Source organism: Sander lucioperca, chromosome 13 (genome assembly GCF_008315115.2).
Source record: "Sander lucioperca isolate FBNREF2018 chromosome 13, SLUC_FBN_1.2, whole genome shotgun sequence".
NCBI classification, from domain to species: Eukaryota; Metazoa; Chordata; class Actinopteri; order Perciformes; family Percidae; genus Sander; species Sander lucioperca.
The window spans coordinates 10,530,279-10,552,709 of record NC_050185.1 but is presented as its reverse complement, the minus strand read 5'-3'; the positions used below and the strand labels follow the sequence as shown (position 1 = coordinate 10,552,709).

General features: G+C 40.5%; 2 protein-coding genes across 13 annotated transcripts in view; one reads left to right on the top strand and one right to left on the bottom strand.

Annotated features, from left to right (window-relative positions):
• Positions 1-9,143, top strand: part of npas2 (neuronal PAS domain protein 2) — a 41,997-nt gene extending 32,854 nt beyond the window's left edge. For 2 of the 12 annotated variants that reach the window (XM_031319913.2, XM_031319912.2), the window contains exons 15-22: positions 1,492-1,589; positions 1,704-1,790; positions 3,859-4,044; positions 4,835-5,074; positions 5,370-5,554; positions 6,178-6,270; positions 6,478-6,682; positions 8,721-9,143. In XM_031319913.2, coding sequence (XP_031175773.2) covers positions 1,492-1,589; positions 1,704-1,790; positions 3,859-4,044; positions 4,835-5,074; positions 5,370-5,554; positions 6,178-6,270; positions 6,478-6,682; positions 8,721-8,924 — 1,298 coding nt within the window. In that variant the 3' untranslated portion in view covers positions 8,925-9,143. The remainder of the gene's footprint in view (positions 1-1,491; positions 1,590-1,703; positions 1,791-3,858; positions 4,045-4,834; positions 5,075-5,369; positions 5,555-6,177; positions 6,271-6,477; positions 6,683-8,720) is intronic. The other 10 variants (XM_036008809.1, XM_031319914.2, XM_036008808.1 and 7 more) reach the window with 10 other exon arrangements.
• Positions 9,144-13,402: 4,259 nt separating this feature from the next.
• Positions 13,403-21,082, bottom strand: radx (RPA1 related single stranded DNA binding protein). The gene is made up of 17 exons (XM_031319918.2): positions 20,963-21,082; positions 20,666-20,826; positions 19,126-19,723; positions 17,862-18,004; positions 17,556-17,748; positions 17,350-17,458; positions 17,082-17,182; positions 16,847-16,966; positions 16,648-16,743; positions 16,387-16,554; positions 15,751-15,908; positions 15,521-15,672; positions 15,353-15,400; positions 15,162-15,274; positions 14,858-15,094; positions 13,959-14,141; positions 13,403-13,814 (listed from the first exon to the last, which is right to left on the bottom strand). The coding sequence occupies exons 2-17, from the start codon at positions 20,732-20,734 to the stop codon at positions 13,678-13,680; spliced, it is 2,625 nt and encodes an 874-aa protein (XP_031175778.2). The 5' UTR covers positions 20,735-20,826; positions 20,963-21,082; the 3' UTR covers positions 13,403-13,677.
• Positions 21,083-22,431: the final 1,349 nt, after the last annotated feature.

Sequence of the window (22,431 nt, the reverse complement as noted above, 5' to 3'; positions counted from 1 at the left end):
AGATAAGTCCATACATACACTTCTCATCTCTGTGCGTGTTGTAACTCTGTCTGACGCACCCACGGCTAGCCTAGCTTAGCACAGATCCTGGAGGTAACCGGCTCCATCTAGCCTACTGCTCCCAATAAGTGACAAAATAACGCCAGCATTTTCCTATTTACATGTTGTGATTTGTATAGTCACAGGGTGTACAAATAACAAGGTCACATGAGACACAGCCATCTTCTAACCGTATACATACTGGGAACTATTCTCAGAAGACGAAGCACTGCTACTTCTGCTACTTGGGCGGAGTGATTTGCTCGCAGCACCTGAGAAGCCCCTTGGAGCAGAGAGTTCGCCTGGAGTTCGCTCAGAGTTGGAGTAATATCACTTCACCCAAGTAGCAGTGCGTCCTTTTAAAATGTTTTTTTGAATAAAATCATTCGACTAGATTCAAACCTGACAAATCCTACAGCTGATCTGTTAAGACTATGTGATCGGAGGTAAAAACTGCTGTAACTACGCAGACCAGAAGTCAATAAAACACCTACCTTAATCTATGTGGGTGACAATGCATCTGTGATGAAATGTTTCCGAGGCTTACTTTAGCTTAGTTTGTTTGAGCCTCCGGTCTCTCTGACTTTAGCTGCTCTTCCACCCACCGTCTAAACTATTACAACACTTCACTTCCATCTGCATGTTTATGAACAATACACAGTGGCAATGGCAGACTCAATTACAGTTGCTGCTCATAAACATAACTGCTGCTGCTGCTGTCTTCCCACATATATTATACACTTTCACTATTTCCAACGACACATTCATAAAACTGTATCTGTCAGAAAAATAGCCAGTAGATGTTTTTTCTTTTCTTCTACGTCGGCTACGATTAAAAAAATAAAAAAAAGGCTTCCCCCGAATGCATCACTGTTTGTGGGTTTAAGTCAGAGGCTGAATGAGGTGGCAATCAATGGCTAGTGAATCAGCAGTTTTGTTATAAAGAGGAAATGCATGACATAAGTTGTTGTTGGAAGAATTTACAATCCCCCTTTTAAAGAGGACATGTAATATGTGAAACAAAAACGCTATTTTCATTGAGGTATTATTAATACACTAATGGCAATTACTGTACTACTTACTGTATTTGATTATTTGGTTTCGTCAATAGAGACCTCATCCGTTTTGATAAATAATGTATGTGTATCATCACGACAATACAGTACAGTACTGTCCTGTGTTATGTTATCTTTGAGATAATTGAATACAAACAAAATGTAGATCGAATGACCGAACAGCACAGCACTGATGGGGGAATGATTGACAGATTAAAGCATGTTAAAGAAATTGTATTCCACTCATAAAATGAGCAGAACATCAAGATTTTGAATGTATCACAACTTTGTTGCGATTATCAGCTGTCATTTGACAGAAAAAAACGTGATAATGACCTCACTGAACAATCTACTATTATTGAAGTGTGTGTTTAGAAGTGACCTGTCTCTCTTGCAGCAGCTAACTCCTACACAGAGGCCTGCACACCGTCATGGCAGTCTGCTTCCATTGGGACAGAGAAGACATCTGCCAGACTCCAACCTAGAAGTTCAAAGGTCAGTTTCCAACCTTACGTGTAACATGGTCAGTGGGAAACAACTGCACAAAGTTGACACAATATCATGCCACAGATTGTGCCTAGTTGTAAAACTTTGTCATTTTCCCTGTAGAATTCGGCACAAAGACAAAATTCCTTTGACCTCGTTCCCCAACTGAGCCTCCCCCTTTCTCCTACCTGCAGCAAGCACTCTGCAATGGTTAGTGTTTAGACTTCTCCTCCTGCCTGTTGCCTTCCTCTCCTCTGTTTGTGTACAATATCTTATTGTTTTGATTGTTACTGATGTACAGTCGTGGCCAAAAGTTTTGAGAATGACACAAATATTAGTTTTCACAAAGTTTGCTTGACCTCGTTCCCCAACTGAGCCTCCCCCTTTCTCCTACCTGCAGCAAGCACTCTGCAATGGTTAGTGTTTAGACTTCTCCTCCTGCCTGTTGCCTTCCTCTCCTCTGTTTGTGTACAATATCTTATTGTTTTGATTGTTACTGATGTACAGTCGTGGCCAAAAGTTTTGAGAATGACACAAATATTAGTTTTCACAAAGTTTGCTGCTAAACTACTTTTAGATCTTTTTTTCAGTTTCTGTGATGTACTGAAATATAATTACAAGCACTTTATACGTTTCAAAGGCTTTTATTGACAATTACATGACATTTATGCAAAGAGTCAGTATTTGCAGTGTTGGCCCTTCTTTTTCAGGACCTCTGCAATTCGACTTGGCATGCTCTCAATCAACTTCTGGGCCAAATCCTGACTGATAGCAACCCATTCTTTCATAATCACTTCTTGGAGTTTGTCAGAATTAGTGGGTTTTTGTTTGTCCACCCGCCTCTTGAGGATTGACCACAAGTTCTCAATGGGATTAAGATCTGGGGAGTTTCCAGGCCATGGACCCAAAATTTCAACATTTTGGTCCTCGAGCCACTTAGTTATCACTTTTGCCTTATGGCACGGTGCTCCATCGTGCTGGAAAATGCATTGTTCTTCACCAAACTGTTGTTGGATTGTTGGAAGAAGTTGCTGTTGGAGGGTGTTTTGGTACCATTCTTTATTCATGGCTGTGTTTTTGGGCAAAATTGTAAGTGAGCCCACTCCCTTGGATGAGAAGCAACCCCACACATGAATGGTCTCAGGATGCTTTACTGTTGGCATGACACAGGACTGATGGTAGCGCTCACCTTTTCTTCTCCGGACAAGCCTTTTTCCAGATGCCCCAAACAATCGGAAACAGGCTTCATCGGAGAATATGACTTTGCCCCAGTCCTCAGCAGTCCATTCACCATACTTTCTGCAGAAGATCAATCTGTCCCTGATGTTTTTTTTGAAGAGAAGTGGTTTCTTTGCTGCCCTTCTTGACACCAGGCCATCTTCCAAAAGTCTTCGCCTCACTGTGCGTGCAGATGTGCTCACACCTGCCTGCTGCCATTCCTGAGCAAACTCTGCACTGGTGGCACTCCGATCCCGCAGCTGAATCCTCTTTAGGAGACGATCCTGGCGCTTGCTGGACTTTCTTGGACGCCCTGAAGCCTTCTTAACAAGAATTGAACCTCTTTCCTTGAAGTTCTTGATACTCCTATAAATTGTTGATTTAGGTGCAATCTTAGTAGCCACAATATCCTTGCCTGTGAAGCCATTTTTATGCAATGCAATGATGGCTGCACGCGTTTCTTTGCTTTTGGCCACGACTGTACAGTTTGTGTTTATATCATCTTGCTTTGTGTGTGCCTCCAGTGCTTCCAGGCCCAGTTATAAGATTGTGTTATAAAAACCAAGTGAGAAAGACAGTTACAAAAAGAAAGATATAAGAAATGTGAAATATTTTTGTGTTTTTTTATTGTAGCTTTCCACATATTGTTTTTTTTCTTAAAGAAATCACTCATCCATATCAATTTTCTGACATGTAAAACCAATTTCACGGGGGGGTGCCTGGGTAGCTCACCTGGTTAAGCGTGCGCCCCGTTGTACGACGGCTCAGTCCTTACTGCAGCGGCCGCAGGTTCGACTCCAACTGCGGCCCCTTTGCTGCATGTCGTTCCCCCTCTCTCCCCCTATTCCTGTCTTAAGCTGTCCTGTCAATGAAAGCCTAAAAATGCCCAAACAAACAAAACAATTTCATGGAAAAAGTGGGAGGAATCACAATTATGTGACTCATGCTAACTGATTATCTCCTTATATCCTACGTTTACTGAAAAAAAAGAAGAAAAAAAACACTGCCAGGCTTTTCTCATGTCTCATCCAAACTGCTCTTTTGGATCATGTCTTTGCAGCAACAGCAAACACAGCAGCAGCAGCCGTCGTTGCCCATGTATCCTCTGCAGCAGCCGCAGCTCTGTGTAATGAGCCAGCTTAAGGAACAGCTGGAGGAGAGGACGCGCATTCTGCAAGCTGACATTAAGACGCAGCAGCAGGAGCTGCACGACATCAAGGAGAAGCTTCAACTCGCTAATTTCCAGGTAACACTCCCACAAAGATTAAAGAAGCAGCAACAACAACAAAAACTACCCATGGCATGCAGCACCAAATTTGGCTAAAAAAAATAAATAAATAGATAGCCGCAGACTTCAATCCAGACATAAATTATTAAGCATTTACGTATCCGCTGTTAAGGAAAGTCAACATCATATTGCAAGTTTACATTCCCTAACCCCTCACAGTAATGGTGGAAGGGCCCCACCAAGAGGCCAGCACAAACCAGTTCAGCCACAAGTACTTTATGACCTTCATGACCAGAACACACATTTCCGTGCAACAGATTAACAGTTAAAGTAAACCGGAACTGACTGGCCGTCCCTTTTTGCCATTGTTACCTCACATACATATGAATACATCTAATGATTTACAGACATACTGCTGTGATTTAACAGAATAAACACTGAATAGAATAAATGAAGATATGCAGAATAGCATTTGAGCCACTACATAAGAGTGACATGACACTGTCATGAACATGTCATAAACATTATTAACAAGTCATAAACATTCATGAAATAACGCATCTGTCATTAAGTGTCATTTGGTTTTTGTCATGACAAGTTATGGTTAGGGTTAGAGTTAGAGTTAGAGTTAGAGTTAGGGTTAGAGTTAGGGTTCATGTGTCATGACAGTGTCATGTGTCATGACAGTGTCATGTGTTCATGACACTGTCATGTCACTCTTATGTAGCTACCTTCAAGTAAAGTGTTACCGTTTTTTTTTCAAGTAAATGAAGGATAGTTAAATATTTCCTGTTTATGTGTGTGTAAGATGTTGTTACAGCAGCCTGTCCACAATGACTTTGGCCAGGCCCAGCAGCAGCAGCAGCAGCAGCAGCAGCAGCAGCAGCAGCAGCAGCAGCAGCAGCAGCAGGGCTCGGGCAGGCCGGCCCCACAGAGCCAGTCAGGGGTGATCAGGCAGCTCTCAGGCCACCCTAAACCACCGTCCTGCGGGGCCCACAGTTCATCCCCTCACTCACTCCTGACAGAGAACAGCTCACCCTCGACGCAGGTACAGAGCTGCACAAGTGGAAAATTCAAATCTGAAACAACTGTCAGAAAACTGTCCAAACACAGCTGTTTGGAAACCTATCCTCTAATCATGTTAAGAGGATAATATTCAAATAGTCAAATTACCTCCAGTCATTAGCAACTAACGACTCGTAGCGTACGTCAGTGCTCACAACACAACAGGAGGCATGTTATGGATTCCGTCAATTATTGAAAGATATAAACATCAAAACAACAAGTGGCAGGGTTCTATAGTTTTTACATGCTGTGTGTGTGTTTCCTTCGTTTCATCTTAGGTCCAGCAGAGAATTGCACGGAGCGGGCAGGCACAGTCGGTGAGCGTGCCTATGCAGACGAACACGAGTGTGACGATGCCCTTCTACAGCAACCCCATGATGTTCTCTCAGACCAACACGAGGTCTCTGCAGGATGCAAACCAAAGCCAGACAGACAGCGAGTTCAACCAAGAGGGACAACTACGGTGAGAGACAAATATGTTTCATGTCACGAAATCATGAAATTCAGCCACTCAAAAACACAGGCGACATTGGCAGTATGGCAGACACTATGGAAAGTTACTAATATGCAGTCAATTTTATGAATAGCACACAGTCCTTTTTTCACAGTACAAATCATGGATGTATAAAAAACAAACTGGATACAGCGTTCGAGGCAGAGCCGGTTTGTACCGAAGCAAAATAAGTTAAACTTCCTCGTATTAAATTACCCGGCTGATCGGCGCTGCTTCTGCACTATGGGGCCCATTATAGAGCAGACGCACTGGAGACCTCCCCTGGCCGAGCTGGCTACTTCCGGTTTAGCACTCCGCTAATTTAAATGGAGATACAAATATTTAATCGTGCGGCTCTTCTAGACTTTCGAAGCGTTATCGGACGGAATGGATCAAATTCTGATAGTGAAAGGAGTTGTTTCGGGGGGGTTGTGACGCTCGAAAGTCTATGAGAAAAAGTCTTGTTGGGCCAGACATGGAAGTTGTAATTTCACTGTTTGGCCCCTATGTCAAATTGGCTTCAAAGCCCGGCGCACTTCCTGGAGGCCTGGTACAAACTGAGCTCTTCCAGTAACAGATTTTATTTCCTGCAGCATGCTCCTCAACCAGCCAATGCAGACGCTGGTTCCCACTAGCAGTGTCACCACGCAGCCTTCCCAGTGCAACATGGGCATCTCCCAAACCATGTGAGAACTGTTCAATTACACTGCACACACGCACACACACGCACACACACACACACACACACACACACACACGCACACACACACACACACACACACACACACACACACACACACACACACACACACACACACACACACACACCCCTGTCTGTTTGCGGGGTGCCATTTCATATTGTGCCTAAGTTCTTCGTTGTGCCCTCCAAACAGATACACCTTGGAGCAGCAGATCATCGGCCCTTCATTCTCCATGCAACAGGTCAACTGCAACGCCGTCCTGGTGCCCTCCTTCACGTCTCCCATTGTGATCCCACACAACAGTTTCATCACCAACCAGTCCCAGTCAGCCTACCACACTCAGCCTCAGGCTTCTCAGCACTCTCTGCAGCTACAGCAGCCCCAGCAGTTCTTTCAGGTACCACGCCCATCTGCACGTGTTGAGATGCTTCAGTTTAAATCACTGTGTGTAAATTGGTTTCTGGACTACAAGTAATATGTCATGGCTTTTTGCATAATGCTGTTCAGTGTAATTACCCAAAGCTTTATATTTACTAATTTATGATAATTATAGGCATTACACTGCATCTGAATCCCTAGTTACCACAGCAACAAGCTACTGTGTAATTCTCACAGGCTGTTTGAGATCCGTGTTATTTGCAATCATTCTAAAACCTCGGCTTTGTGGCAAAGCTGGGATGCAATCTAAAATTCATTAGGTCAGATAAAGTATTTCTGCAGACTTGTTTATCATCTTTGTCCAGAAGGGACAGCATCAGTCACTAGCCGTTTAAAAAAAAAAATCTACAATAGATAAATAATGTTAGTCTACTGGAAAAACACAGTTCAAAAGTAGCTTACCTAAATCCTTCTACACACCGAAGAGAATATTGCATCAGTTTATTTAGAGAGTCACACTGTGGAGTCACATCTGAGATCACAGATGCTTTAGTCTCTGACATGATCCCTTTTACTTTTATTAAATATTGTTTAAATCACAGAGGCATAAGAGACTGTACAAAAATGATTTGAGGTATGTTTTTGCCTGAAACCTTTAGGAAGGGTCTTGAGTTTCTCCATACCTCAGATGTGTATTTTATTTCATCATTTACTTGTGAGATTTACTGTAAATCATAGATTGAATGGTAACATCAGAAACATTTATTGTGTGTGCCGCCGACAACAATCACATTTCTGTGTCAAGGCTTTATTTTCTAGGCAAGGCAGGTTTATTTATAGAGCACATTTCAGACACAAAGGCGATTCAGAGAGCTTTACATAAGCGTAAACATGCAAAACAAATGAAAACCAGTAGAGCAGTAGATGTGGATATTTTATTTGCATTATAAAAGAACTACAGTAAAGTTAAATGTCATATTGAGTCAACCTATAATATAATGCATCTTTAGCACGACCCAGCCTGTTCTACTAATGGGTGAAATGAAAATATAATGGTGCTGAGGTCCTTAAGCAGCCACAGAGCTGCTGCCTGTGGTAAGAACTGTTCATTTAGTAGCTTTTGGAGAGCAACTGGAATGCTGGGTAAACAGGACCCACTCACTGTTTATTATGTTTGCCATCATTTTGGAGATTGCTAATTCAACTCGTAACGTACAATTTGGGCACTGTAAAAATGATTGTTCCATCAAATCAGGGCTGGAAATCATTATAAAACTTTTTTTATAGTCCATAAGGTAAACACCCTTACGTTTCTTAACACAAAAACACAGTCCTCACATTGTAAGAATGGCAGAAAAGTAAAAAGAAAAAAAAAAAAAACGTAATGTATACTGCACACTGACTTTATTACACACTATGCTCGTTTTGGACTGCAGATCATTTCTCACCAGGAAGTAATAGCTGTATTAGGCCAGCTACACACTGCCTGCGTGGCATGAGCGTGCAGCAGGTGCAATATTAGAAAATCGTTTTTTTTTTTTTTTAATTACATTATTATCTGCATTTATATCAAAACCTAGAGACTTTCAAACATCAACATGTCATTTATTAATATGTATTTGTGTCAAAATGACATATAAACATCTTTTCCTATTCTATTTTGCCTGGAAATGCTTCCAACACGCTTGCGTGTTGCGTGAAAAATAGGTGTTGGTTCTATTTCTAGCATGCGCGCGTTTTCGCCGTGTCACGCAGGCAGTGTGTAACCTGTCAACATGGGAGCCGAAATATAAATGGGCACGCCACACAGCTGACACGCTCACGCGACGCAGCCAGTGTGTAGCCGGCCTTAATGTTTTGTGTTAAAAAACACGCTATATTTAGTAATACTAAAGGCCAAACTTACTCACATGCTTACCTCCCTCTTTAGCTACTGCAGAGTACATCATAATATTCAGAGAAAGTGCCAGTCGTGTATACACTATTAGTTATGTATCTCAGTCAAGGATTAGATTGGCAACAGTTCAAGAAAGATTCATATTCTCTTGTGTCCACAGATGGCTCAAGGACTTGTGCACGGTGGATCTACTCCAGCATTCTTACACACCACTAATGTCCCACAGCAAAGCACTGTGGGCTACATCCAGCAGCAAACGCAGCAACTGCCGCAAGCGCAACAGCAACAGCAACAAAGGCAATACCAACATTCCCAAAACCAGACTGGCAGTGTTTCAGACTTTCAAAATATGCTGACTCGGTAGCGCTGTGGACTGTTAGAGCGCTGAGATCTCCGTCTGTGCTGTCGCTGTGTAGACGGCGGCACGTTGTGGCATTTGGAAGTCAAACTTGACGTCGAGTTCTGCTGCGGAAATGCCTGAATGTGGAAAATTGCTTCTAGTGACCTAACTCTTGATGTGAAGCAGCACGTTCAGAAGAAGCCAGCCTGTACATCACTGGAGTGAAAACCAAGAAGAGAGGCTGCACTGACCCAACGTCAACTGCAGGATCTGAGGAGGGTCGGAGGTGCTGGGCAGTGGGCCCTCATCGCCAGCCCACGTCACACTCAGGCAACAGTCAAACTGCAACAAATGGATTATCAAAGCTATCAGGAAGACACCACATGTTTACATGTGGAAGTTTTTCATCTAAGAGAGTTTTCCTCAAAGTGTCTGTTTGCCCCCCTACCCAAAAGTAAAATATTTATTTTTGCCTATAAATTAATATTCTATTTTCCCTCCCCAGTGACAATGATCACACACAATCAGATTCTCAGCTCCAATAGTAAATGGTTCATCTCATGAAGAGATTTTTGTACATGGGAAGTGTATTTCAGTTGGTAGACATCAGAAGTCGCTCCCATTTTGTCCCCAGAACAACGACTTACTTGTGAGATTGTTCAAGGCAAGGCTTTACTGGGAAACATGCAGCGGTAGGGTCACCGTCATATCTAAAGTCAGGTTCGGTAACCATTTAGATGTAACACGCTACACTGGGATGCTGCGGGTGAATATTCTCCAATTACTAGAAAGGTCTATCTAGATTTTTAAAGCCTCAATCTGGGACTGAAGAAGCTCTGAAGCCCTGATTTCGGGTGCTTTGGACGAGCTCTGCAGCACGAGTCCTTAAACGAGCTACCAGGGGGGGGGGGGAGAGGAATGTGTGCCTTTTAACCATGGTGCGTCCACGGTGCGGTTTGATGGTTGTGTCTGATTACGGCTTTAAAAATCCAGCTCAGGTCCATTTGGATTACAAAGTGATATTTTCATAGGTCATAATTCATTATTTTCAACATCAGATACAAACAAATGACGTCTAGATTTTTAAAGGGTGTTTTACAAATGTATGATTGCTTTTGGCAACCTTTACATCAGCAAGTCCAACCTCTTTTTGAACGCTTTCTATAATGATAGTAGCCAATAAGATTTAACTATTTACTAAAACCCTAAATCACTTCATGTTTATTTACTACGTGTATATATATATATATATATGAAAAGAATATATTGGATTAAGAAACTAGTTTTATACACAAAGGTTGTAACTGATTTTTGTTGTTGTTGATATGTTCATTTAGACATTGAAAGGTCAAGGCTGGTCTTAATGTCTTACCCCACCTGGGTTAATGCAAGAGCAGTCCACTGACGTGCACGTGGCTCATAGCAGTTTTCCATACCACAATACAACAAAGTGCTACAGAGATATAGGCTTGGTGATTTAAATAACTTGGAAAAACTGAGAAATGATTTGGGTGCTTTTGACTGCTATCTGGATATTTGTGAACAATATTACCCTGTTTATTCTGCATTCCTGTTTATTCTTGTCATTCGTTTCATTTGGTTACCCTGACCACCAGTCACTAAATGTACACTCTAATGATCAAATGAGCTCATTTATTGCTTCCTACTATGAATGTGATCTCATCCAAAGACAAAAAAAATACTGCCAGCAGATATACTTTCCCCTGAAAATATAGAAACCTCCGATGCATTATTGTGTAGAATATCATACAACCGAAAACAAAAACGCTACATTTGACATTATTTCAACGTCGATTCTTCATACGTCTGAAAGTTGCTTGCAGAGTCAGTCCTGTCAGTATTTCAAGATTTTATACTGTTCTTTTTGTATGACAATGTCTTGAGTCCATTACGCTTTGAGAGACTCTTTGGTAAAGGAAATCTTGCTGCGATATGCATAACTGCACTCCTATCTCAGACAGTCATTTTGAATATAAAAGGTAAGCGGATGTTAACATATTTATTGGCTCAAGTTGTAATGCTTTATTCTGCGGTCTTCAAAAACAGTGTTGTCAGATTGCAGCGCTGCGATAATGGTTAGATAACAGTTGTAACAAAAAGAGGTTTGGAGTGTGCTGGTGAAACCCCGATTTGCAGTCGAACGACGTCCAGGAAGAAACCGCACTAAAGAACATGAATGCATCTTTCTTTGGTTAATGACAATCTGAGAGCTTGTCACAGTATACGGAACAGGAACTGACTTTATCATTTAATGTGTTCCTGGATTACATATTTGTTTTCAGCTCAGCAAGAGAAATAAGTTTCTGGTGACTCAGTGTTTCCTGTGCTACACTTTATAATAATATAAAGATTAATAATAATCTTTTATGCTCAATATGACAGTTGAGTCTCAGCTCACATTGAAGTTAGCTGTGTCATAGTCCCTTTCAAGACTGGTGCTGTTCATAGTGGACATAGGACTCAACTGTCAGATCACTCTTAACATGTACATTCAGTGCCGATTTACACTTTCCTATGTGCAATGTCAATTTAAAAAAAGAATGTTAATTTATACTGTTTTAAATGTTTCACAACAGATGTGCAATGTATATAGAGGTGTATAATAAGCCATTGTACCATGTAAATTATATGGAAGTATTTTTTTAAAGAAAATGTCCAAACATTCCTCCAACCGTTGATATCAGCAGTATCTTTTTTTTTTTTTTTAAGTTTTAGATGTGTCCAGTGGGAATGTGGTGCAGAGTGGTAGTTTTTCCCAAACATGATAACAAAACACAGAAACTGTGGAGGAAAGGGTCACATGTTCACCGTGATCATGAAAAAAGTTTAAATGAAGAATTGGAATCCTTATGTTCTCATCAAGCAGAATGTCAGACACTTTAAGAGTTCACATCAGGGTGCAGGAACAGCTGTCCAGCTGTGTGGTCTTTAAAGCGTAGTTCAGCCAAAAATTACTGAAGTTAACCTACGAAAAGTCATTTTCCTTTTTTTTTCAGTTCAATACGTTTCAGTTTAGCTTTTAAAAGTGCAATTGTATATCATCCAAACCTGTGTTTCAGACAGCTGAGGGAAATCTCAGTCTCCCTTTATGTATTCCTATACATCTACATGTGGTACAGCAGCAGTAAAGTAACCGCCCATAAAAGGTCAGCTCAGCCAGGAACTCAGAGCGGCCATAGATGACCAGATTTTTTACTTTCCTTAATTCCTCAATTTTATTTCGATTACAGAAAGAAATCTAAAAGATTTTTTTTTTAAAACAAATAATTATGAACCCTTCAGTCAATCCCAGTGAAATTTCCCCTTGAGGTTGTTTTTCATCATTCAGAGAAGATTTCACTCCATTTTTGTCTACAACTCTTAATGAATCATGTTGATATAATGCATTGTGCTCCAGATATGGTTTAAAGCCCTAAATTATTTTGCTTTGGACAAATCACCCAGTCTCCACCACACGTTTGGATGCAAGATGATTTTTATTTATTTTTTAGGTGTGTATTGCTTCACAGACGTTATTCTAAATAATCCATCTGCTCTGTTGGTACTGTTTTTTTCTTCGTATTCTCCCCACACTTTTTTTTAATTCTTTAACACAGTGCTTTTCTTCTTCATGGGGTTTTTCATTGAGTGTCATTGTTTTTGATGGCATGTGATTTTAATCACATTTAACTTTCTGATTTGTAAAATAGTGACTGACACCTTAAATGTAAGCATGGGCAGTCAGATCAATGCTTTCTGTATACGATTTGCCTGGACATGAACAAAACAAACCTGGTGCACAGCCATTTCTGCAATTTCAGTGCAGAAACAAATATTGAATATATTGTATAATATAGAATGTAAAAAAAAAAAAAAGGTTTAGACTATATATATATATATATATATAGTTTATTTTATATGTCTAATAGATTACATATGTATGTTACATGATTTTAAAATTAAAGTTATTTTGTAACATAATGAAGTGTCTTATTAGAGGAGGTAAGGCTTTTGTTTGCGTTTGACTTTGGTGTTGCACAGTCACTTGTATGGCTTGTTTTCTTCTGTATTTACCATCAAAATAAGCTTTAAAAAATATCATTGATATTGTTTTAAAAGAAATTAACTAATTAAGTTTACATGCTAAAATATCTTTATTAATTATGTTATATTGAATTATTTATAAATCAACCTGGATATTGTGAAATATTTGAAAATAAATATTTTTAAACTTATGTATTATTATTCTGAACAAGCTCTGAGCAAAAATGATTTATGTACCAGACTGTGTGTTCTTAATGCAAAAAGCTGATTTTCACGTCCGAAAGCCAGGCAGAGGGAAGCCCAGATGAGATCCAAAATACCAATTTGTTTCTCAAAATTCTACAGTGATGATTTCCTGGTTAGGAGTTCAAACTTGCAGTGTGTAGTAAGCAGACATCTTATTTGCAGCCAAAGCAGCAGCATCTGTCAGTCACAGTAAATACACAGTTGAATTCTGATGGTGATACAAATTTGCAATCTTCTGTATTTCAGTATTTTAAAATCGATTGCATTAACATTTTCCTCTCTTTGAAAGCAATTATTTAAAGAACTATGTGACATTTACTGTACATGTGTAACAGGTTATCAGAGAATTTACAAGTATCAAATTGAGCTTAGGTCTAAAACCTTCGCTCTTACTATCCAAAATAACTCTGGAATGACATGATTAATGTATGCTGATAATAATTACAGGATATTCTCACAGAGCTGAACACTTGCTCTTCTGTACCTCCTAGCCGAGAGAAACCTCTGTCACTCTGTACACCTTGCTGATCACGACTTCCATCTCGTCTCCACCCAGATGGCAAAGGTCCAAGATGCACACGACATGTGTGTCCTCCAGCTCACTGGCAGTCACCAAGACCTCCTCTGCAAGACAAACATTTCCGCTGTCACAGTGATTTTTTATTTGATGCTATGGATTAATGATTAAAGACCTCCCAGGTCTGTTGGAAAAGCATGTGTCAAGGCCAAACTGAATGGGGTCCTCCCCTCCACCAGTGTAGTGGCTACCTGGCTCGGGAAGTGTTGATTCGCTGTGGCTGGCGGTGTCACTGAGCGGACAGAGGAAGCCTGACGAAAGGCAGGACAGCATCGTGTTGCCATGGGGATCCTGAGGAAGGCCCACAGCCCTGGGCTCATCTGAGCTCACGACAGGCAAATATGCAGCATCAACGGCTATCTGCTTGTTTATGCCTGTCAGAAAGACAAAACAAAGAAGATTGGCAAACTGATTTTGAAGGTCGTCATCAATCTTTGCAGCACAAAAACATAAATCATATTTAAAAGATGATTTTTGTTTTTAGGTCATTTTGGTCATCTTTTAGGATGTTGGTTTTCAGCCCTAACTGCAGGCAGTTAGTTAGTTAGTTAGTCTGAAGGCAGACCACAGGAATGTAGTGCTATATTCAGAAGGTAACAGACAAAAGTGTTACGTTTGTAAATGCTGCTGTACGAAGACAATGCCATGTTTAACTACACAACTTGGTGAAAACTGAATAGAAGACAGAAAAAAAGTGTAATGAAGTAGATCCACCTTAATAATACATAGTTCTATGAATTTTGGTGTTTTTTAAATGTGACTCAGACCTCTGAGTGTGCAACTTCCACTGAAATCAGGTCTCAACCTCAAAGGGACTCATTGATGATGTAAACAGTAAAAACATAAAGGTCAGTTAGCCAGGTCTACACCTATTCAGGACCAACCGAATTAGACAGCATTTTTTGTCCATTTGAGAGAGCTATTCATAAAGAAAGAGGAAACCAAGGCCTACATCCCCTGAATAATTCAGACAGCTTATTTAAGGAACAAGAGGATGTTCACACTGCCCACAGGATGGACAACAGAGGCTGAAATGCTGGAATTAACTTGTGCATCACAGATCAGAGTAATTCTTACAATACAACTTTACCTAATATTGTTACTTGGTAGTATCCTGGACAAACCACAGGAGGGATGGTGTCGGCGCTTTGCTCTGGTGTCCATCGCGTTGGCTGAAGGTTACTCTGCTGCAAGAGGACGTTCTTTTCGTCAAAAGTGAACCTCCGAGACACGCTGTCCGGGTACAGACCGCCTTGGCGCAGATGTTCAGACACTTCTTGCTGTTGCTTCAGCCAACTGCTGCTTTCCCAAGATATTACATCAGAGTCTGGTAGAAACAAACACATTAGTGGGATAAGGGGCACCACAGTGAAGCTGTAGCTCAAGTAACGCACCTTGATTTAGATTTTGCAGTTGTCGGCGGCATTCCGCATCCTGAGCCGCCTCAGATCCAGAGTCACTCTCTTCTTCTTCCTGCTCTTGTCCTTCCTCTGCATCGTTATGTCTCCTGTAGGAGCAGAAACAGATGAGCTCAGAACGATTGAAGTGGATTACTGATGAATACTACCAACTCGATCTTCAGTACCTTTTTGCTGACACGCTACCAAGATTCAAGGAGGACTCCATGGCTATTCTGGAAAATGTAGATATTTTTCATTTCATTACTGGATTAAAACTCTCCTGTATATGTGCTCCTTCCTAGCTAAAAAACGTACAATGTTATTGATTCACTACAAAGCTCACAAATCGGTACCTCGATTGAATTCTTCTTTTCCTTCCGCTTGCTGAGATTTTCTCGGCAGAAGCAGATGTTAAACTGGCCGCCAAAGTCTGCTCAGCTGTTGACGGATGATTGTGTGCGTCTGGTACAGCTTGTTTACACGCATCAGTAGAAACATCTGGAAGCTGCAGGAAAATCAGTTGACTTATTTTGTTTTAATGGTCACTACTCTTGGGAAGATGCTTTGAAATAAGGTCTATTACCTCTTTCTCTTGTGTTCCTCGAGACTCGGTGGTCTTTGGCTCTTTCATGTACCGCACTGCCGTGATCTGTCCTTGAATTGCAACTTTTTTGTGTTCCCTATATTGCAGGGTCTCAAACTCCTTCTTCAAGTCAGCCGCAGCAACCAGAGGAGCTTGAGCTAAAGATCGGATAGAAAGGTTTTAAAATAAGAATAGTCTGTGGGATGCAAGATTTTAGATGAAGGGTATACTGTACTCTTCTTCTTATACTGATATATAAATTGCCTTCTTGTGGGCAGCTTGAAAAAAATAGCTTTTGAAAATTCAAATAACATGTATAAAGATTAACTCCCTGAAACCTAGCATTACGACACAGATAGAGCAGGTGTACAGTGAAAATGATTTATCTGGACCATACCCTGCGCTCTAAATGCTGACCCAGATTTTATTTGATTCCTGCCACCCACAAGAGGATCAAGTTCAGTACTGAAGTTCATAATTTCCGGCCCTGAAATTATTCAAATTTAATTTAATTTTATTCTGAGGCTAATCAGTGCATTCTGAAAAAAAACACTGGGAGGCCAAAAAACCCAAAGCATGTTCTAAAAACTAGAACTTTAAAAAATAAATAAAACCATTTTGTGTTTTTCCCTTCACCTGAGGCATCTGCCATTGACTGGGTAAATGTCTGTGGGGGAGGAGGGTAGCAATAATAACCACCAACAGCTGTCTTTTGGAGGACAACGTTGTCCTTCAGAGTTTTGGTCCACTGGATGAAGCTCTTCACTCTGGGGTCACTCACATACGGCTGACCTTTGTGGTAGCCTAATGTGGAGACAAGATAATACAGTGACCAATACCGTCACCACATGTACTGTATGTACTTCATCAGGTACTCATTGTTACAGCTGTGCTGACCTGTGATGAACGTCTCTGTCTCGCAGCTGCTTGTGAGGTAGGGCAACGAGCCTTCCACTTGACAAACTCTCATCTGAGTGCACACCAGGTAGGTCACTGTGGAAGAGAGGATGAGGAACAAAACTAAGTGACTGACAAACTAAGTGAAAAATGCTTACAAGTGTGGCAGCGGAGCCATCAGATAGGACAGTTGACTTACTTGGGCATATACGACTGAAGACTTCTGGTTGGGAAGAGGAAAAAACCTCCAGGATAAAAGGACGGTCAGATGTTCCATCCACCGCGTGGATCCAGCGATACGTCCAGTATTTTTCTGGACCTAAAAGGCGAACATATCACAAATAACTGAATTCAATTTTACAAGGAAATTCAGCAGCTTTACTTTAGTTAAAACATTTTTTTACTCCAGTTTACAGAATATGAACATTTCTTACCCGTGTTCCCTTTACTCTTGACTCTTTCAATACGACCAACAAATGTCACCAAACCAATGACATCACATGCAGAGTTGTTGGATACATTTTCCAACTCTGAGCTGTTAGATACACACATAACAAAGCAGTTTCTTTTAACAAAACTGAAATCGGTTAGTATGTGTTTTGTATTTGTAGAAACCAAAGCAGTAACTAATAGCATAGCGCGCCCACCTCAAGAACTAGATGGAGATAGGCAAATGTGAAACTTTGGATGCCAATTCATTACCTGGTGGTGAACTGGTAGGAAACCTCAGGCAATCCCCACTGAGGCAGTACACTCTTTGGTGAAACCACAGTGACGACTGAAGTAGGGTTGCGAGGGTTCAGGCAGATTTCTTTGAAAAATACATAATGAAGATATTACACTTAAGCTAAGGGTATACTGTGGTTCCCCAGCACTTTCAGGCAACCCAAATATAAGTCTTTACATACCTACAGAGTTAAAGCTCTTCATTCTGTGATGGTCCATTTGCGGGTGTGAGCGGTTTGAATAACTCTGCTTCAAGGTGTAATTTTGGATATACAACACGGTGCCTACGTTCAATCTCTGGTAAAACTCTGGACAAAGTTCGTTCCAAAGCACAAGGGACATTGTCCCACTCTGGTCAGCAACTTCAAAGTATGCCTGAAATATGACAAAAACATGAGGTGAAAAACAAGAAGACTACACTCTGTCACAACACATGAATGTGAGATCTTGTTACCGAGTCTCCAAATTCTTGGGAAGTTCAAACTCACCTGGTAGGGGTAATCAATCTTAAGCCCAAACTTCCCATAATACCGTAATCTGGATTTGTGTAGTATCCTCACTAGGAGAGGGAGAGGTGTCCATGTCTTTCTAAAGCATGACTCCAGACTACAAAGAAGAGTAATCTTGGACACTGTTGAAAAAAAAGACATTGCAGACAACATATCTTTAGGATTTTCTCTGCAATTTAGTGGCCAAAGGTCATGCAACTGGATAGCACATATATTCAAGTCAACAACTGTGTTCATGTACAGTTTAGACTGTTATGCACATACAAATAGTCCATGTGGAAGATAAATATGTATATGAATATTACCATATGGGGTTTCTGATGCAAAACATGTCTAGAAAATACAGCTTAAAACTTAATACCTACATTAGTTTAAATTATTTTCTAAACATATTCGATTGTTATAGCTGAGTGAAGTGAACAATAATGTCTCTGGCTTGCTTGGTCATCAGAATTGTGCTGAAATGATTAGTCAAGTGGTCCATCGACAGAAAATGACAACAGGCAACAATGAAGTCACTTATCCAGCAAAAAAACATGTTTTACATCATTATATAAATGTATTGAGTTTTTGCGACTGTTGATCGGACAAAGCAAGCAGTTTGAAGACATCACCCGGAATGTGTTCTGAGAAACTGTGATGGGTATTTTTCACTATTTTGTGAGGCTAAGTCTTGTTACCCAGGAGATAAGTGGAAAAAAATGATCCAAGAAATTTATGAAAATAATTGTTAGTTGCAGCTATGCATTATATCCACCTTATAAAATTCACTAAATTGTCTTGTGGGTAAACTGGACTAATATTCTGATTGTCCCAGTTGCCACAATATTATAGGTAGCCTATTGGGTCAATATTGTGCTATTTGGCGTGATCGGTTTCATCCAGCCATGCAGCTGAACAGCCAAGTAAGTAAACTTTACTTATCAAGCACCTATCAAACATATGGTAACAAGGTGCTGGCTGTGCAGTCAGCCAAGTAGTAAAGTCCACCTGTGGTGTAAATGTAAGCCATGGAATAGGTTGCCTCTATATATTAGGCTGGCCCCAACACTGCCTGTTTTAAAAACGTTTTTATTCGGAGGCTTTTAACACACTAGAATAGATGCCTTTCTATATTATTGTTTTTTTTTCTGATTGTACAGCACTTTGGTCAACTGTTGTTTTTAAAATGTGCTTTATAAATAAATTTGGATTGGATGTAAATAGATCAGTGTGTGACAGGGGGATCATCAGAGTATCTCACCGTCCAGTACTGTGTCAGACGAGGGAAACCCCGAGGTCCAGATGTCTCCCTCTGGGTCTTCGTTGTTCCACAGAGACAGGTAATGTTTGCGGCTCACCTGAAGGGGAACATCACTTTGAAGCACCACACTCCTCTCCATGCCATGTTTGACCAGCATGGGCAGTAAACTGACATCCTTTATACGGGGCAGGAAAGCAGACCTCTCTACGCCACATCTGAGCTTTTCAATGCAAATGTAACCGTGTCCCAGTCTCCTCTCGTTGTAAACAAAAGAGCACTGCGTGATGGTGATGTCAGTCCCAGTCCTCAGGGTGTTTGTGTGCACCAGGTGATTTAAACTAGGGTGAACAAAGCATTTGGCTCGCCAGACTCCGTCAGTGACGGTAACGTCGTAGCTGTAGAGCTGCTGCCCCTCGGTTTGCTCAGATAAGTACCGCTGAAGTGCAATTACAGCAACAGGAGCCGCCTCCTCCTCCTCAGTGTTTACTTTCAGACACTGTATGGAGGATAACCGTTCCAACGTCCTCTGGAGGAAAGACGCTTGAGAAAGACCAGTGACCACCGAAGAACAGGACGAGTTATCCTCCATTATGGACAGATAACCGTACGTCAACTAGTTAACTGTTAACCTGTCAGATAGCCGGTAACGTTAACGGTATGTCGCTGCAGTCATCAACTGATCTCATGTTAGCTTATTAGCTAACTTCTTCCTGCCAGTATTAGCAGCAATGTCATAACGTTACACGCGTTTAGGTTTAAACTTAACGCTGCGCAGATAAACTAGTGGTATGTGAATGAGTAGACTTATCTTAATACAGCTGGATTAATATACAAGACTTACTAACATTTAGTACTTCTCGACTTTAACGTTACCACTGGTTGACGCTACAAACAACAACGCGGGTGCTGTTTGATTGCGTCACTATACACCAAAAAGTGCGCAAGTTAACATACTTGATTCATACGCCTAGCGTTACCTTGCCTTATACTTTAGTCTGACCTAAAAACTATCCGGTTAATGCATAAACGGTATGTCTATGGGATAATGTAAACAGGAAACTCCTATTTTAAAATGTCGCGCTGAGCTGGAGCTGACGTCATTAACGCGACGAGTGGGCGAGTGGATTGTAAATTTAAATTTAAAAAAAGATTGTCTGATCGGGCCATGCATAATAATCCGGTATAATCAGAGACGGTTTAGTTATAGAGAATATTTGGTATAATCATATATTCATGATGTATAATAAGACATAGACTGTCATAAAATGTCAACTTTTCAAACAGGATATCACAAAATGGAATTAGTATTTTTTTTAGGATATGTGTTAAAAGCATTCATGCTCCCTCCCCAAACGCAGATTCCTCTTGATTGTGGTGTCCCTATTACATTTCTTCTCACTAAATGTGATGGGTGAATTACCAAGTAATTTGCTGAGCATATCATGCTTCCCAGGGAATACATTGTGTGATTGTTACCTTTCCTTTAGTGTCACCCTCAGGCCAACATACAAACCCCATTCTCCCACATTTCCCTAACATGCATTTCTCTCTCTTCATCCAGGACATCGTCCAGAGGCGATGTGCATGCAGAGGCTCTTCGTACTTCCATCCTGAATGACTCCTCCACAGACTGTTTGCCCCTCTGCAATTAAGCAGATGATTTCACATCATCAGGACCAGCTCTGCGAGGTTCTGCAACAGCTTCATTCCCCAAGCTGTCAGACTCCTTGGCACTCTGCTGCCACCCACCACGTAAACACCTCACCCCCACACTGAGAAGATACATTCTTCACGACTACTTTTACTTTTCACAATGACCTACATTTTACTTTAATACTGCTGCACTTTTACAGATGAAACATTTGAAATGCAGGACTACTTTTAATGGATGATATTTTTTTTCATTATGGAATTAATACTTTTATGTTCTTCAACATCTAGTATTCTGTAATGTAACTATTATATGCAAATGTTTAGTAAATGCAAACTACTACATGCAAAACTCAAATGTTTGTGTTTTTGTTTATTAATATACCTTTCAAAATATTACAGCAGGTGTTCTTGATGACAGCTGGAGGAGCAGTAACATCAAATAGACATAGACAGTAGAATAAAGTGAATTTAATTGCTACAATAAATCTATATTCAGTGTTAAATCAACAACACAGTAGCGCTGGTAAATCCATGTTTAAGTGTTATTCAGTGTATACAGTATTCAATGTTATTCAGTGTATATTCATACCTTTTTATTGTCACTCGTATGCATTACAAAATACACAAAAATGCATTGCACAAGTTATATTTAAAAAACAACTTAAATTACTTATTGTTTATTACTGTTTAACAGTTTATTACTGTTTAAGTTTAATTACTAATGTTAACTAGCATTTTAGTTAGCAATAATTAGCCTGTGCCTATGTTTCTCCTTACATATACCTACGCTCTCCATCTCTGCAAGATTGGGAATGATTGAGATTTCTCTTGGCACAGCTACCAGAAGACTTACAACTTTCAGACAGGTTGCTCACGTCACATTTACGTCGTCTCTCTCAGTTGGAGGCTGCGCAGTAACGCTCAGTGCTCACCGGAAAAGTGCTTCTAATATCCTTCACTGTCTATGTTCACTGGTCTCCGTCCAGAGCAACGGGATCTGTTGGTCCATTCTATATACAGTCTATGCTTAATACATCTATGGTTGTGAGGAGAAGCTTACCCCCTTGGAAAAGATGAGACAGAAGCGTTTGATGAGGTCGCTCTCTGCAGCATGACGAGAAGCCAGCAGTCCGTGGGTAAAGGCTTACTGCCCCCTACTGGTCAGGACAGGATCCAACACTGATCCACTTCAAACTGACAGAGATAATACTACTCCCCAAAACAAAATTAATTTGATGTCAATTTAAAAATATAAACAACAATGTGACTCGACTACATTCTCAGTAGTTCTTCCAAGGACAAAATATACTCTCCCCTAAATATTAGTATACAGCAACACATGTATTTCACAGCAGTCCAATTATGTTTTCCAAGGCAGATCTGAGTTTCTGTTTCAGGAGACAGATTCCTGTCAGTGCATGCAGTGTGCACATTTTGTAGTGGACAATTATGTCTGTGGGCTACAATGTTGTACAAACATGAGTCTTTTATTTTTTTTTTTTTTTTAATGTGTGTAGTCTGGCTGCTTATTCTATATGATGCATAAAGTGCATGGACTGCTCGTAATAATCCTGCTGACATCACAGAATTATTTTTTTTTTTGTGAAGTCATGAGATGTTTGATAGAGTTCAGGAAACATCTCGAGGACGGTC

Excerpts from the sequence above, each read along its gene's own strand:
- radx (XM_031319918.2), bottom strand. The coding sequence starts at position 20,734 with ATGGAAGTACGAAGAGCCTCTGCATGCACATCGCCTCTGGACGATGTC. Across the intron at positions 17,749-17,861 it reads AGATTGATTACCCCTACCAG|GCATACTTTGAAGTTGCTGA; the intron begins GTGAGTTTGAAC and ends GTCATATTTCAG. Across the intron at positions 15,909-16,386 it reads GTCAATGGCAGATGCCTCAG|CTCAAGCTCCTCTGGTTGCT; the intron begins GTGAAGGGAAAA and ends TCCGATCTTTAG.